Consider the following 17,520-nt stretch of genomic DNA (forward strand, 5'->3'; position numbering starts at 1 on the left):
ACTTTGGTTAATAGCTTCTGACAGATTAAGCATTTAATGAATAACTCCTCAGTCTACTTTGAATCCACTCTCTAAAGCAACTAAATAATTTTTTTTCTCATTCTTTTGTGGTTTTAAATATTCTCTTTACATGTTCCACCAAACAAGTCTAAGCTGCTAGCTGTAGGAGACTGGCACATATAAAATGTTGATAATAATGAATTTCCTGATTTGCTTAGATAAGAAATATATATGCACCTGTGTCTGACCTGGTATAGGTGTGGTGTGTTTTTTCAATCCATATGTCTTAAAGACTGGAATACTCAGCAGATTATTTTTCTAAAGGAAATTCTTTTTTAGGGTAGATTTCTTTCTGTTGCAGCTTATTAAATTCATTTAGTCTAATGATATTGTGTCAGCGCCTAGTTCTTGCGTGTCTGAAAGTCTGTGTCCATGTCAAACACAATAGACATTTACAGTCATCACAGTGTTCTGAGCTGTTTTCCTTAAATTTGCAGTGTGAAAGGAGATGGACAGAGGATGGAAACATTATCTTATAAGCAATTTCCAGGGATACTTTTTATTATATTTCCATATATTCTGTATGTTATAATTAGACTAAAAAGAGCATTCTGTAGCAACAATGTAAATCCTATGTAAATCTACTGATTTCTATAGAGTTATTGTGAATTTATGTTGGTTTAACTATAAACTAATCCGTTCCCATTAGTCAAACACTAAAGATAAAAATTTGTGCTTTTTCTGTTTCATGTTTATGTTAGAAGTGATGATCAGTAAATAGGTGTGATTTAATGTAAAATGGCTTTGTAAATCCTGGCTGTGTTCCTGTGCAGAGTGACAGTGAACAATGGCTGTGGGAAGCATTGTAGTGGAATAGTCATAACTGAAATAGAATGCTGAGGGGAATCAAGCTTGAGAATCAGAGATATTGAGCTTTTTTTTTTTTCTTATACCAAGTAACAGCAAAAATATAACTTACCTGAACACAAAAGGTAGAGTGATGTAGTACCATCATTTGGTCCTTGGAAAATAATTTCAAGCAAGCTGCAACTCTCCCTCCTTAGCCAGAAGGATGAGTGGCATGGCTTCAGGTGTACTTAGATGACAGCGAGGAAGGGAAGATGATTCACAGGGACTTTTGCAATGAAAGGAAAACTGGCTAATGAGAAGAGGGAAAATACGTCTGAAGGCAAGGTGATCTAGCATGAGATCAAGTGAAGGTGATTCAAGGGTTGATGCTTCAGCTGACCACATCTCTCTGCCATTCATTAAAATATTTGCAGGGGCTGAGATCAAACTGTCCACTTTCAATAAGTTTTAAATAGTTCCTGAGCAGTATGCAAGTTTCATAATAGTAAGTGAAATACTGGTTTTGGTTGCAGTTTGCCTATGGTGTCCCTAACTTGACTCTGAAGGACATTGCTTGCAGCGAGATGCTCCTGGACCGCTTTATTATCTTCAGCAGCCGAAGAGGTCTTCCTTCTGTACACAAGGCCATGTGTGCCCTGTCCCAGGACAGTCTTCAAAGAGTAGAAGATGCCTTGTATGCAAATGTTGATTTCTTTAAGCTATTTCAGCTGGTATGTATTAACACAGTTAACCCCACCTCGTGGTTGTTTGGGGTTGTTGTTTTTTGTTTTGTTTTGTTTTTTGTTTTTGTTTTTTTGTGTTTTGTTTTGTTGTTGTTGTTGTTGTTGTTGTTGGTTGGGGGGTTTTTTGCTTATATTTCATTGCCCTTCAAGATTTTTTTTTTTTAATTAATGACCAATTTTCCATGTGGTCTTAGTTTATTTACCCCTGCAAATGTATGGTTATGGATGTGTGATTGTTAACCTACCACCAGCAGGACACCAGGTAATTTTGAGTATGTTTTGGGATGAAACAGATGAAATTCACAGTACAGCAGAACTGAATTATTCAAATGCAGTTTTTAAATCAAAGTGTGTGTTGAAATATTATCTGGTCTTTCTAGTCTGTGTGGCAAAACCTACAAGGACCTTCCTGAGGATTCTGAAAATATCTAATACACCCCATTCTGTCTTTGCTCTGTCCAGCATGACAGAATTTTATACTGCAGTCAAAGTCATGATGCAGCCTGAGCTGGCAGAGCCATATGAGCCGTTTTACAAAAACTCAAACCAACCAAACTAGGAAGTTGTTCTGGCTTTCATCACTCTTTCTATAGAAGCTTTTCCTTACCTCTCTTAATTTTCTTTGCCCTTCTTCATGTTCCTGCTTCTACTGCGACCTTGCTATAAATTGACCACTTCTTCAGCCTTGGTTTACTATGGAGATATTATGCCACTTTATATATATATATATGCATAAACCAAGGTTAATATTATCACTTTGAAATACATAATGAAATACAAATGATATCAAATAAATACAAAATGGCATATTTTTCTAGTATTTCATTTATATTCTGCACAGTGCAGTGGTGCTTTCAGAGAACTATTAAAAAAGGCTCCAAGGTCTCTTTCGTCATTATAGCAAACCTAAGTGTCCATCACTGTGTATATATCTTTAATGTTTGTTTTCCCTATGGTCATGCTTGGCATTTTTCAACACTGAATTTAATTTGCTGTTTTTCACCTTGTAATGTAATGTCATGAAACCATCACACTGTCAGTTTGCTTTATAGGAGCAGGCAGGATATATGAAAAACTCCTCAAGTTGCATAGGAAATATTGATTGGACTCTTCTGCCACAGCAGTGTAGCACTGTGATTAATTTAATATGGATTTTGTTCATCTCTGAGTTTCCCAGAACTGGGAACAGAGTATGCCAGGAGCTGTTTTGACACACCAGAAAAACACAGTTTGATTATTGTAGCATTGATAGTCAGTCATTATGCCCATGTGATTTACCAACCCTGATAAGGATTTATGGTCAGCTTCTGAGAGCCACTGTTTTCCATTCCTAAAAACATATTGTCTTATGTTTTCATATATCTTATACTTGCTGGAAGTGGCAGAGAATTAATACTGCAGTATTTCTAAGACAGATTTTCAGTATTTGAGGACTTCATGTACTTCGTGTAATATTCACAATGTACTGCCCAGCTTTTTTACAGGTTTACAATTCATGTTCTTCAGAGTTTTAAAGAGACCAGGTTAAGACAGGTGCTCCAAGAACCCTATATAATGTTTGCACAGACTGGTTCCCCTTAGGAGGCAAGTAAAAGTGTATTTTGAAGCCCTGCATTACAAGCTCTGCTTTCCATAAAAACTCTTGCCTTTGTGACTCCCTGCCAGGTACCTACACAGTTCAGCTGTCTTCTGCTTTCTTAACCACCTACTGACTGAAGGCAATGGCAGGCAATCAGCAGGGTGTATAGGCATTTTTGGGGAAGGCTTTATAAGGGCTTGTCTCATAATTATTACAGTCTAGCTATCTATAAGTCCAGCGTTATATTTTGTTGTAATAGCAGAAGAAATGCCTGAGAAAGCCTCAAGAGTGCCAGCTCCAAGTGCATATGTGATTCTTTGGACAGCTGTCAGAGAAGGATGCAGTGATGCAAATGAAGTGGTATGTGGCAGCACAGCATGGTGTCACCTGTTTCTTTGAAGTCATTGATAAATCAAATATTCACTTCAACTGAAAAGGCAGTTTGGTCAGTCTGCAGGAGCTTGGGAAAGTAATGGTTTCTCTCAGGTTTGACAGTGAGGACCAGACTGTCCAAAATCAGGAAATCTCTGAAGTATAAAGTTCTACAAATTATTTATCTCCATGGCAAGTGGGAGCTTCTGTATCAAACCTTAGCAAAATTTGGAAGTTACCAGGAGTCTGTATATCTCACTGGAAGAATAACCTCTGTGAGAAGCAGCTTCTCAAATGTCCCAGTTACTGCATTCCTCCTCCATTTTTGCACCTTTTGTCTTGGTGGGCTTAGTAGAACAAATCCAAAGATATATTTTAAGTGGCCTCTGGTTGTTTCAGCTTTGTATTAGGAAGAACATTTACACAGACTACTATGTGTCTGCACATGGGTACAGGATCTGTGGCCCCATAAGAAAGGTTTATAAGATCTTGTTCTGAATAACTCATAGAATTGGAGCTACAGAGATGCCACTTGGATTTTCTTCTCATTGTTATAACTTGTCATGAAGCTCATCTCCTTTTTTTATGTATCCACAGCTTCCCACTGTGTTGGACAGAAACTCACCAGGGGCTGACCTGAAGACCTGGGGGAGGGTGCTGTCTAATGTCTCCCAAGCAGTGCAGAAGGTAAGTGGTCTAATAGTAGATTGCATCCCTTTTCTGCATATCTCATAGTCCTTGTTTTCCTTTGTTGTTTTTATGTTCCAGTTACCTGCTTTACCAGAAAGAAAATAGACTTGTTGGGGAAGAACTGATTCCTTAAAAATGCATTCTTCTCTCTTTTCAAAATAAATGTGGACATAAGCATTGGCTATTCTCAAGTGTATTCTTTTCTTCAGAAAAAGATATGAAAGAACAACAACTGAAAATGGTGTCTGTGGTCAGGGCAGAGGAGATGAAAAGATGAGGTTCTGACTGCATTCATACTTTACCATTTGGGCACAACTGCGACCTCAGCAGATCCATGCTTTGAGGGCTGCAGTTAACCAAGTCTTGTTTTACTGCAGCTGGCCAGGAAGCCAAGTGTTCAGGACCTTTTGAGGGTTCTGCAGCCATTTGTACAAGATGGAAGACCAGAATCCTTAGGCCACTTGGTGACTTCCCTGTCGGATCTTTTCTGTGGCTACCCAGAAGGAGGTGGATCCAGAGTGCTTTCCTTCAACTGGTATGAAGATAACAACTACAAAGCTTTCCTGGGGATTGACTCAACCAGGAAGAAATCTGGTTATCTTTATGATAATACAACCAGTAAGTTTTTCCACCAAACCAATTAGAGACTCTCGACAGGTGCACTTTATGTACAAGTACTAGCATAGAATGTTGCTTTCATAAATAACATTTTAAAGCAGTTGATTCAGGAAATTAGAGTCAGTTGAAATTATTTTACTTCATACTTATTTCATAGCTAGAAGCAGAGAAACCCAGGAATTGACAACTGACAGAAATATGCATTTGCTTGTAATATGGAGGCATAAATATAGGCATGATCATAATTAAGACAGTCCTCTGTTTTATCTTCTATTATATGCTAGTGATATCAGGAAGAACAAGATGCCCCTGAAGAAGGTTCAGGAAAAGACAGTGTGGCATTTTGGAATTACTTTTCTCCAAAATATTTTTCTAAACTTTAATTTTCTCTTAACTTGTTTGATAGCTTTATATCTTCCCTTAATTTTTTTGGCCTGGGACACAGGAGTTTAGAAATCTCTCCTTTCAAATAATAGTAAATTTGATACAATGATGGCTGTTATCTTCCTGTGCAAAAGTACGTCTGTTTTGTAGCAGTAATGTTCTACAGCATGATTGCATTTTGCATAGAAAATATTTCAATTTAACAATTTCTGTTGCTTTTATTTCCTTACTATTTATTTCCTCCTGTTGTCATAGGATATAATGCAAAGGAGAGCCAATATTTTACCATTTGCTGTTTTGTCTTTTTATTATGTCCCCTTCTGTTTGCTATTTAGTTTTTCTCTACACTGAGCTCACCAGCAGTTTTTTTCTGTACTACCACTCATGTTATAGTTGGTAGTTCTGTGTCTCTTCTACTATCATAGATATGATTGCATGGTTACAAAGTACAGTTGAGCAGTTTGCTTACAGAGACTCCTACCTTTCACTGTTTGTGCTGATACTTGGCTCTCCTTATGTCAGAGACTTCCAAAGACCTGTAAAAGGCCCAGTACTTCAGCCAGGAAACAAATTAATTGAATGCTATCCAAGTAAACTAATTACTTCATAGTGCAGGGGGAAGATAAAAATATTTACACTAAAATGTTTAATTTTAAATTGTAAGATCCAGTTCTGAGCTGTCCTGGAGTACAGCATCTAAGCCCTCAGGATCAGCTTTGTGTCAGTATCAACTACAGTACAAAGGAGCTAAGTCATTAGGAGAAAAGCAAATAAAGTTCAGACTGATCAGTGAGTTCTGAGCTGTCTCGTATTCTTCCATTTGAAATACCATGTAAATAACAGCAACTTTCAAATGGTTATTTATGTTTGCTTTTCCAATTTCCATAGCATATTTTACAATTCCAATATCTACTTAATAGTCTTTTCTATCCATTCAGTCATTGTACTTCTGCACTGCAGAATGTGCTTTAACTCATTCAGATTCAAACTGTCTGTACTGCCTTAAAAAGCCCTGCAGGATGTTATGTGTGATAGGATTTTAGTAGGGTTACATAAAGGCTGTCTTTCTTTCTGTCTTTAGCACCCTTTTGTAATGCATTGATCCAGAACTTGGAATCGAATCCTTTAACCAAAATAGCCTGGAGTGCTGTGAAGCCCCTGCTGATGGGAAAAATTCTTTTTGCTCCTGATTCACCTTCTGTACGGGAAATCATAAAACATGTAAGAAGTTCTGAAATACAAAAATGTGTATTTCTAAAAAGTTGCATCTCAAGAAACATCTTTTGAAAAGCAGTCACCCAATTGCCTCAGCCTAACCAGATTTTCTTCTCAAAACTCCATTTGTTCTGATGGCCCTCAGAGGAAGGACAGATACTCTGTTTAAAAAACAGCAGACAGGTCTTCATTGATTCATCCCATCTTGATCCATGCTGCATGGTTTTTCTAGCTCACCCATGCAGCTTTTTTGGGCATGATTCCACATTTGCACTAGTAAGTATAGTAATATTTATTTTACAGAGGTAGGAACATGAGCAGCTCTGTGTCAGTAAGTATTTAAATGGGGCAACTCTGAGGCTTGGACAAGCTTATTGAGAACTAGCAATGAGATATTGCAAACTAATAGCAACATCATGACTTATTATTTTCTCTTTCGAAATCATAAAGAATTTTCACTTCATTAAAATAGGGTGGACCCTAGACTCTTCAGCAAAATGCTTGAAGTTGGGTGAAATTAGTCTGAGCAGTTAAATCAAGATTGCATATGACCCAGGTTTTGGCCACCTCATAACCAGCAATTCACTACGCTAGAGAGCTGTACAAGGCACAGAGCTGCTGCTCATCTACTCACATCATCAGCTTTCTTTTTAGTTCTTAAATGGAGAGAAAGAGTCAAGGGGGAAAACGAAATAATTCTGTCAAAAATCTGAGTATTTAAAGGAATTGAAGTTAACTAGGCTTAATGTGCAATTGCTTTTTCCATTATATATACCACAGAATTTTATTCTAAGTGGTATTGATTTTGGCTGGATTTTACAGATTATTTTTCTGATGACTATTCAAATTTTTGCTATTTGAACAAGTTGGTTAAGTTTTGAAAAAAACTACAGCTGTCTAAGCTTGGGGTTCCCCTGTCACCAAATCCTGGATGGATCATAAATTCTATCTTCTTAGTTTTATAACACTCTTTTCTGCTGGTTTTTCATCAGGCAAACTCCACTTTTGAGGAACTTGAACGTCTCCAACTGTTGACCAAAGCTTGGGAGGAAGTAGGACCTCAGCTGTGGTACTTCTTCCAAAACAGCCTGCAAATGAATATGATCCGTGTATGTTGTAACTTATCAAAGATCCTCAGTAAGAGCAGCCTTTCACCATCTCTTATTTTTATTAATGGAGAAGACAATTCATTTGAAAGGTTTGGCCAGAGGCACAGCCTTTGCAGCAAGGAAGTTGTGGCCTTTAAGACTGTTGGCTGCTGGGCTTGGTTGGAAGGCAAGTCATAGATTCATTGCAGAATTCCTGTGGCAAAACCCCAGATCTGGGAAGTCAAGAATGTGGCTAATGACTTCTTAATAAAGGCAGCAATTGCTCCTTCCCTGCCTCGCCAAAATGTCTTTCAAGAACAGACAACTGTATAGGCAAAGAAGGCAGTAAGACCATACTTTCTCTGGGCCAGACAGAAATTTGTTTTGGGAAATTGCTTATTTCTGCATCATTTAGATTTGACTTTGATCAGCTGCAATTACTGTCTGTGGTTAAAGTTTATAAAGCAGTTCATACTATAAAAAACATTTGTTTTCCCCCTTTTTCTGTATTGCATTAGACATTTATAACATTTATCTTCTTCCTTATAAGGAAAGAATGCACTAAATAGTCAAGGAAAAATTTTATTCATTCTTCAGATCACACATCCAGTTATGCAATTACCCATTTGTAAAACTGATACTCTTTTGTCCTTGTTCATGTGTTGAAAGAGTTATGGAAATGGAAACCTTTCTAGCTAAACAGGGCATGGAAAGACAATCATTGTGGCAAAGCTGTCATGATATGTTTCTTCAGGACTCTCTGAAGCACCCTACAGTGAGGGAGTTCCTGAACAGCCAGATGAGTGCAGAAGGCTTCACCGCAGAGCATATAATCAACTTTCTCCACAATGGATCTTCAAGGAGCCGGGAGAAGGGAATGGTGGACTTTGACTGGAGGAACATCTTCAGTGCTGTAGACCAAGTTCTGCGATTGCTCAGTCAGTATTTGGAGGTAAATTTAGCCCTGCCCCTTCAGGCAATAGCTATAGAGGATATCGTAAAGCCAGTTGGGCAGTACTGGGGTCTGTGGTATCATAAAATCTTTGTTTGTTTCAAGTTAAATCTCATTATTAAAAGCATGTGTTTAGAGTAATAAAGTTCCACAAGTACATAAATACTTATTATTTTAAAAAAGTTCAATTTGATAATCTTCAAATGCTTTAGTCAAAAATATTGGTTGAATGTCTGAACACATTTCAATGCTGAGAGACAGACAAAACCTCAAAGGAATGTTTTTTTGTAAGTATTAATAACCAACACGCCACTAATTTCAGCAAGGTCAGCAGCAGAGAAACTAACAGTTCTTTGGTAAGTCCCCTTGCAGGTTTTTAAGCACCTGATCAAATTTCCATTGAATCCAGTGAGGGAGTTTCTGCTTTCTCTGTGGTCACTTTGATGATGTCTGTCTCTTTCCTGTGATGTGTACCTCTCTTCTCTAGCATGTTTTCAGTGCCGCCTTCTGAGGATTTTTGAGGGAAAATTGGTACTTGTTATAGACAACAACACTAAGCCAAACTCCTAATTTCAATCCAGTTTAGTCTAAAAGACCGTTTGTCCCCTGCTAGAAGGCACAAACTGAAAGTTTATCTGCCTTCCTGCAGCTAGTACCAGAAGGAAAAATAAAGGCTTTGCACAAAGCTCTGCTGATTCATTTAATGATCTTTTTGTATCATGTTAGCAGAATTATTTCTTGTCAAACTGAGTGAAATAGACTTCGTGCAGCAGGTCAGTGCTGGAACATCAATAATATCAGCAGTTACTGCACCTGGTGATAGATCTTTGTGTCCTAATGAGCTTTGTGTCCTTTGTAATGAGCTTATTCTTTAAAGTCTGCTGTTTACACGGAGTTGTAAGCACTTGAGAATGTTTTCCCACTGTGCCAAACACAATGGCAGCAAATGGCTCTCTTTGGGGAATAGCCTGCTCCTTGTCACCATAGTATGCAACAAGGACAGGTGTGTTGCCAACACCTATCTTTGGTGACTCCAAGTCTCTGATGCAAACTGATGCAGCTGAGAATCCCACAAATTATGCAGTGGCTACTCCTCCTCTCCACCCCAAGAATTTACTGTTCTTCCCTTTGATTGCCTTGGGCCAGGCAGAACAGCTGAACTGTTAGTGAGAGCTATGCAGTCACATCTTTATGTTTATTATTCTCTGGTTTTATCTTCCAAACCTGTCATTATTTTGGTTTTGGGTTTCCCATTTTCATTGGACCATTTAAAATTGTTAAATAATTACTGGGAAGAGATTTGAAATAAATTTCCCCAAGCAGATGATAAATCAGTTTTGATATAGTGGGGTTTATGAAGACACAAACTGAGTTCAAATTCACTGGGGGAAAAGAAAAGCCTAGGTATAGCATACAGCCTTTGTTTTGAATGCAATTTGTGTTAAGAGAAATAAATTCTAGGTTTTGGCTCATAGATTACTATATAAAATGTCTTTTCACTTTCAAACTGTGTGAATTATTGCAACACTCCTGTCTTGGCCTATGTTCTTATACAAGCTTTGGTTTCACTCTGCTCATGGAGAAGATCTATAAGCATTTGTGTTTTCTGTTTTGAACATTTGCAGCTTCCTGTACTGGACCCCTGGATAAGAGCCTGTGCTGCTCCTCAGCCCACTCCAGGCAGTCTGTTCTGCAGTAAAAATCTAGACAAGTTTAGTTGCTGTCAGTACTTTGCCAGTATCATCCACAGATTCCCCTGGAGAACTGTCTGAGTTCTTCTGCAGCTGAAATATGTATCTTGAAAATAATTCCTCCTTATAAAGAAGCAACAAATAATTCTGCAGACCCTGCAAAGACACAGTTCCACAGGAGGGGTTTGTTATGCACACACTGTCGTTTTTGCAAGTTTTAAACTGATTTCCTAAACTCAGTTAAAACCATGTGGGATAAATGTATCCCAAAAAAATTAATGCAACATGAGCCATCAGTCTGATTTTATTTCTCTTCTGGCATGCAAAATTTTCTGCCTTATTTCGCTTTCTCATATTAAATTCTACATATTTTAGTTTTCTAAAGCAAAAGGGAAAATTAACATCTACAAACACCAGGAAGAATAAAGCCAAAAAACAGTGTTATCAATTTAAGTACTGTTCTGTTGTGAGTTAAAAATGTATTTTCATATAGATCCCGTTAAGCTGTGGTAGTACAAATTTTAAAGGAAAAATAGCATGATTTCTCACAGGGAAAGGTTAAGTAAAGGAGTATTTAAGATTAAAAAGCAAGTTACCAGTATGAACCCTTTGATGTGGACTAATTTTTAGTTATTGTCTTGCAAGAAAGGATCGAGAAGATAAGGTCAAACAAGCTAGCCTGTTGGAATTTTATGAAGCAAAGGAATTCAATAATTATCTTTCCAGTCCATCAGGGGTTAAATACTTATACTCTCTGTTAATATTTTGCCAATTCTGAAAGGCAGAAGCTAAATATACAAACATAAATCTGTTATTTTACAGACAACTAATGCTAGAGTTATAACATTCACAATCTCTGTTTTACAGTGCCTGCTAAGTAGGTCTTAAATGAAGGAACATAAAGAACTTAGGTTTTGATTAATTTTTGTCTTGTATATGCATTGATAAGAATACAGTTTGTAATAATGACAGAGACTAAGAAAAAACACTTTCTTTTACTGAGATGGCCAATAGAAATGACATGTTAACTTAAGTCAGCAGGTAAATCATGTGTCAGAATTCAGCAAGGACACAATATCACCAGTTAGATAAATCAGTGACTTGTCAGGTGTTATGTAGGAATAAATGTCAAAATACCTAAGAGACATTAAAATTTAAATTTATGCTCTGACTTTTTCCAGTGCTTCACTTGGCAAAGTGCTTTTCATCTGAAGTTCACAGCCAATGTTCATTTCTTACAGATCAGTCATCCTTTAGCTCTCTAGTATTCACTCAAGCATTTCCTAGGCTGAAGAAGGGAGGAGTCAACTTTTAATATTTTCATCATAAAGCTGAAAATAACAGTTTCAGTTGAACCTCCTTTCCTTTTCCATTTTCATCCACTGATATTCCATTTGCCACTGATATTAATATATACCTCTTACTATTTTATTCCCATGCAATTTTTCTTTTTGTAATTATTTGTAGTGTTTGACCTTGGATAAATTTGAAGGTTATCTTGATGAAACTCGACTGACTCCTCAAGCCCTTTATCTGCTGGAGGAAAACAAATTATGGGCTGCTGTGGTTTTTCCAGACTTAGAACCTACAACCAGCAATCTCCCACCACATGTGACATACAAGATCCGAATGGACATAGATGCAGTGGAGAAAACAAACAAAATCAAAGACAGGTACTTACCTGACAGTTACTTGTCAGTTCTTGCCTGCCATAACATAAATATGAGAGGCATAAGGGTGTTAGAACCTCTGTTGGATACATACGTGAAATCCAACTTTATTTGTTAATAGTTAACTCTGTAGTGCAGCACAGAATCCATCTCAGTTACCAGTACTAACATGAATGGCATCACTCTTGTGACAAGCCAAGCAGTGGGTAGGTGCAGGAATACAAGGCAAAGGAATTCTGCTCAGAAACTGTTCAGAAACCTGCTTCAGTTTTTTGATAGCCCCACCACTGGGGAAGACAGACAAGGAAGTCCTACATGGATTGTGACTCAGCTCTCCTCCACCTGGACAGTAGAACTTCTCTGCTGTTCCTCTTTAAGTCCCCACCAAATAGACTTACTTAAAGGAATATAATTTTTCAGGATTGTCTACAAAAAAATATAATGTTATCTGGTAATTGCAATCCAGTTGTTCCGGTTTACTCTCCAAGGATACCATATTCCAAATACAGTTATTTCTATTCCGGAACAATTACTTTGCTACGTGACTAATTTATGTACATTTTTGGCCAAAATTGTTATTCCAAGTCAGAGCAGAGAAAATGAAAGGAAACAAAAGCGCCTTCCACTTTCTTAAGCAATATGGCCTGATAGAGCAAAGTCTAGAGAAGACAACTCCAGGCAGTGCCCCTAGAATTTCAGTTGCTAATATTATTTAATTTATTCATTAATTTCTTTATTTACTTGCCCCACAACCCTTCCCTAAAGCCAGTGCTTACCCAGATGGTTTCTGTGTGAATTTTCTTTTGAGGTACTGGGATCCTGGTCCAAGAGCTGATCCTGTGGATGATTTACGTTATATCTGGGGAGGCTTTGCATATCTCCAGGACATGATTGAGCATGGGATTATAAAGACACAGACCAGCACTGAAGTGTCATTGGGAATTTATCTGCAGCAAATGCCATATCCATGTTTTGTGGATGATGTGTGAGTAAAAACAGTTTGTCTTAATTCTATTGAATACTTCAATTACTGGATGGTTTAAGATTCTCAGTCACCAGAATTAAGCCTAAGTTATGAATGTCCTAAGATATAAATAAAAGAGTAATAACTGAGACACAACTGAATTAATTTGGTTTTTTTCCTTATCCTGTCATAACCCCGACTCTACAAGCCACCTTTGCCATGATTCTATCCCTGATCTCAATATGGCCTTTGTTGCATCCAGTGCAGGCCTAAAATGAACTCAATACACTAGCCCCTAAAAAGCTGCAGTTTTTGTCCAATTTTCTTCCCTGTTCACAGTGTGCCTGCTCCAATGCTGCAGTCTGGGATACTCCAGATGTCCTGGTATACTTTTCACTCAAAAAAAACAAAGGCATTAGACAAATTTTTTCATAATTCTGTCAGTGTGCTCTGTGCAAGCAAAATGCTGCTACTTCTGATAAAAGCAAATTGCAGACACATAGATTGACCTGTCATTCCCATCAGTCATCATGTGTTGGTCTGACAAAACATCACCCTGGCAAGCCTGCTGTCTATTTCTTCCTCACTGAGAATACTGCAGAGGCAGAAAGCTCATCTGTGCAAAAGTTCTCTGAAGTCTGCAACAGCCACATACAGTTCAGGGCTGATAACCAAACTCAGTGATGGCCTCTGCAGAGAGCCTGCTTAAGTGAGGCAAGTGCACCCTCATGGTAACCTGTAGGTTGTGCTGTGCATGGTCTTGAGCTGCTTACATGTGTCCACCAACAGGCAAACTCACTGTGCCCAGGCCACATCACAAAAGCATGGCTTTGTTTCTCCAGATTAGATTGCTTTATTCTTGGTGGAAAAGTGAAGATTTTCTCTTTGTTTTGACACTGGCGTGGCTTTGATAGCATATGGCAAAAATGAAGATCTGTAGGGCTCTGACTTAGGGAAGCTGAAGACTTTGCTCCTTGCTTTTAGCAACTATGAGCTTTTGTCCTTTAAATAATCAATGCCTGATTCCACAGACCCCATAATAGATAGCCATATTAATTAGTAGTTTTAAATAGCTCACATAAGGATGAACAAGTACCCTGGGAGCCTGAATAATAAAACCATCCACATCAATCCTAACTAGGGAAAGGGAGATGTATTCCCTCGTCTTCTTCACAAGGTAAGTTCCCCCAGCACAGAAGGCCATCAATGCCAGGGAGACATTTTTTATGTTAATGTGCTCCCAGACTCAGCAAAGTAAAGAGATAAACAGTGCAGCTGACAAGCTGTGTCCTGCACAGGACCTTGCTTAACAACTCCTGTTAACTATAGAGTGCTTAATGGAAAACTGCCTCTGGCTCAGCCTGCATTGGGTGCTAAGGGCTGTTGTGAGTTGACCTTGAGTGGATGCTATGTGCCCACCAAGCCTCCTATCACCCTCTTCCTCAGCAAGAAAGGAAAAGAAATTAAGATGGAAAACAACTTGTAGGTCAAGATAAGGCTCTTTACTAAAGCTAAAACAAAAACAAAACAAAACAAACAAAAACAAACAAAAAAAGATTTATTCACTATTTCTAATCCAGCAATGTCCAGCTATTTCCTGGGAAACAGGGAGCCCCTGTGTAGTGGTTAAGTGGGAATGTTGGAGAGGCAGCTCTGACGCTGTGCCAGCACTGCCCAGCAGTAGGCAAAACACTGGTGTGCTATCAACACCTTTCTAGATATCCATGCAAAGCCCAGCACTGTGAGGGCTGCTATGGGGAAAATTAACTCTATCTCAGCTAGATGCAATACCTTGACTCATGGTTTATATGAATTTCAGCAGCCTTGCTGGCAGAATATGATGCTTTTAATGACTAATTTGTTTATTTCTCTTCTCAGTGAATCTTGGGGGCAGAAAAACAGTGACACTCCCATATTGTTAATGTTAACATATGTCTTAAAATATTTTTTGTAGATTATAGTAAAAACATTATGGAAATTCAGTGTGAAGAGAGTTGTATTTTCATGAGGTACCGAATATTTTGTAGCCTTAGAACCTCTTTGTAAAATAGAAATAGCATTCATATGACTCATGGGAATGCAGAAACCATTACTTTATTAATATTTAGGATACTTGTAAGTTTTATTAGTGAAATGCTATTGATGTTTGAACTGAGAATTTACAGTTCCATATTTAATTAATGCACTCTTCCCCACTCCTTTTCCTTTTCATTTTTGCTTTTCATCGAATATTTCTCTGTTTCACCTGAATTTAATTTATTCCTTCTTGCTTTGGTAGCTTCATGATCACCTTAAACCGCGCCTTTCCCATCTTCATGGTGCTGGCTTGGATATATTCAGTCTCCATGACTGTGAAGAGCATAGTGCTGGAGAAGGAAATGCGGCTGAAAGAGGCTATGAAGAACAGGGGCATAACAAACGGAGTGATTTGGTGCACTTGGTTCCTAGACAGCTTTTCCATGATGGCTGTGAGCACATTCCTCCTCACAGCTCTGATTATGGTAAGGATTGCTACTCTCAAACTCACTCTTGTGTTTGTACTTCTGATACCAGTTTGCTGTTGTGAAAGAATAGTAGCCATTGGTAGGGAGATGTGAATGGTGGAGGCCTGTTCTGACCACAGCACGTAGCAGGCACATTCTTCTAAGCAGAAATCATAACAGCCTCAGCACTTGGCAGAGACAGAACAATAAATTCACTAGTAAAGATTTATTGTGAGATCCCTCGTAGAAAATACATCAGGCTGGTTACTCTGTATACTGTATTTCCTGTAGTCAGATGCAGATCTCCCAATAAATAATAGTTGTTGCTTTAAATCAAAGAGATAATAATTTTCAGAATTTTAATCTTGTAATTCACTTTATGTGTTTTAATTTTTAATACCGGTGCTTGTCTGCTTAGAAACTGTTCAGCTATTTCAATGGAAAAAGAGACTGCAAGAACAGAATTTTCAGGAAAACCTAAAAAAAGTCCACCTTTTGCTCCAGTGATTCAGAATTCCTGCAATTTTTATAACTTTTCTGGACAGTTTGGATGGTGTCTCTGAGGACTACCTATTGTTCCCACTACCTGAGAACTAAGCTCTATATTGAGAGTTTTCTGCTATATTTTATCATATAAATGTGTAGCATTTTGATAAGGAAGAATGCCCTTGCATCTTTTCTGATGTGGGGAACTGGTATTGGTATAAATACATAGTTAGAGTTCAAGCTGCTCTGTCTTACCAGCATGTCCTGATGAGTTGTAGTTCCTGGTGTTTCCATTGCAGCTTGGGTGGATAGAGAAAGCTCACTTCATTTGCTACACTGGTTTAATTAAAAATCAGGAGGTAGTTAAAATCAGAGAGGAATGTGCTTGTACCTGTAATTCACTTTCTTTCCCGTATTTCACTATGCCAGTGTGAGGCACCTTTGTAAATACATTCTTATGAGATGCTGCATCCCTGTTGATAAAGAAATCAGTCTCTAAGGTCCAGTGGGATATTGCAACAATGATGAGACCGATTTATAGCCTTAAAGACCTATTTGAGCATTATATAAATTGACCTAATAAATAGGTCTCAACATTGGTATTAAGGACTACATAGGCAATTGAGCAGCAGTCCCTGCTCTTCTTGAGAGGAAGCATTTAGTCCACAAAAGCTCTAATGAAGAAAGGTCAATTTAAGTTCACCCAGTGGGTCACTTAATATACAAGGATCTCTGAGAAACTGCACTTGGATTCCTCAGATGTGATATGCTTCTGTTTGAATAACATCCAGGTACAGAAGTTTTATAATTTTCCTGTGGTTTTATTATGGGGATTTTTTTTAAGTTTTGCAACTTCGTTACATTGTCTTTTCTGCACATGAAGCAAGTGGATTGAGGGGATGATGTGAAAAGATAAATCAAAGTTTATTTTAATATTTCAAATAGCTTTATTTAAAATGCATGAGTTTTCAAGGAGGCAGCTCTTGCTTGGAATCATGTACGTATTAAGACAGGGACAGAATGTCTGTTTTCCACCATTTATGATTTTTGTTCATTCTGTTGCACTAACCTGAAGTCATAATCCAAGAGCAGGGATAATGTTAGATGAAGGATTTGTTATTGTAATGACCTGTTGTTGAAACGAATACCTTGGAGAGTTAAAAGTTGTATTAGGCAAGAAAGACTGGCTTATTACTCTTTACCTGTTACATGTTGCCAGCAATTCTGACCTTTCCTGCTGGCAGAAAGCAGCAATACTTGTAAATTTTTCTGTTTTCCTTTTGCTTACAGCATGGACAAGTGCTACATTATAGCAATCCACTTCTCTTCTTTCTATTCCTACTGACATTCACCACAGCCACCATAATGCAGTGTTTCTTGTTCAGCACCTTCTTCTCCAAAGCAAATCTGGCAGCTGCCTGCAGTGGAGTCATCTACTTCACCTTGTACTTGCCCCACATTGTCTGCTTTGTCTGGCAAGACCATCTGACTGTTAATCTGAAGATCCTAGCAGTAAGCTTTCACTGGTTCTATGGTATCTCTGCTCTCCTTCTCACATTGCATACATGTATCACAAAGTATTGCACATCTCTTCCTCTTTTTTTGACTCACAGAGGGAGACCTCTAAATCTCTCTTAAATAATTAAGGAATGCAAGTGTGGAAGCCTTTAGCAGGCCTAGTGCAAGAGATATCATCATGGCTTTTAGAAAATTCAATGCCATTTATTTTATGTTTT

General features: G+C 38.0%; 1 protein-coding gene across 1 annotated transcript in view; it reads left to right on the forward strand.

The window, feature by feature from the left end:
• Nucleotides 1–17,520, forward strand: part of ABCA4 (ATP binding cassette subfamily A member 4) — a 62,672-nt gene that overhangs the window by 11,293 nt on the left and 33,859 nt on the right. Inside the window, exons 6-15 of the mRNA XM_062497801.1 lie at nt 1,383–1,580; nt 4,141–4,230; nt 4,611–4,851; nt 6,317–6,456; nt 7,443–7,559; nt 8,293–8,490; nt 11,649–11,854; nt 12,660–12,836; nt 15,094–15,316; nt 17,075–17,296. Of these exons, the coding sequence (XP_062353785.1) occupies nt 1,383–1,580; nt 4,141–4,230; nt 4,611–4,851; nt 6,317–6,456; nt 7,443–7,559; nt 8,293–8,490; nt 11,649–11,854; nt 12,660–12,836; nt 15,094–15,316; nt 17,075–17,296 (1,812 nt within the window). The remainder of the gene's footprint in view (nt 1–1,382; nt 1,581–4,140; nt 4,231–4,610; nt 4,852–6,316; nt 6,457–7,442; nt 7,560–8,292; nt 8,491–11,648; nt 11,855–12,659; nt 12,837–15,093; nt 15,317–17,074; nt 17,297–17,520) is intronic.

The sequence above is a fragment of the Cinclus cinclus genome, chromosome 8 (genome assembly GCF_963662255.1).
Source record: "Cinclus cinclus chromosome 8, bCinCin1.1, whole genome shotgun sequence".
NCBI classification, from domain to species: Eukaryota; Metazoa; Chordata; class Aves; order Passeriformes; family Cinclidae; genus Cinclus; species Cinclus cinclus.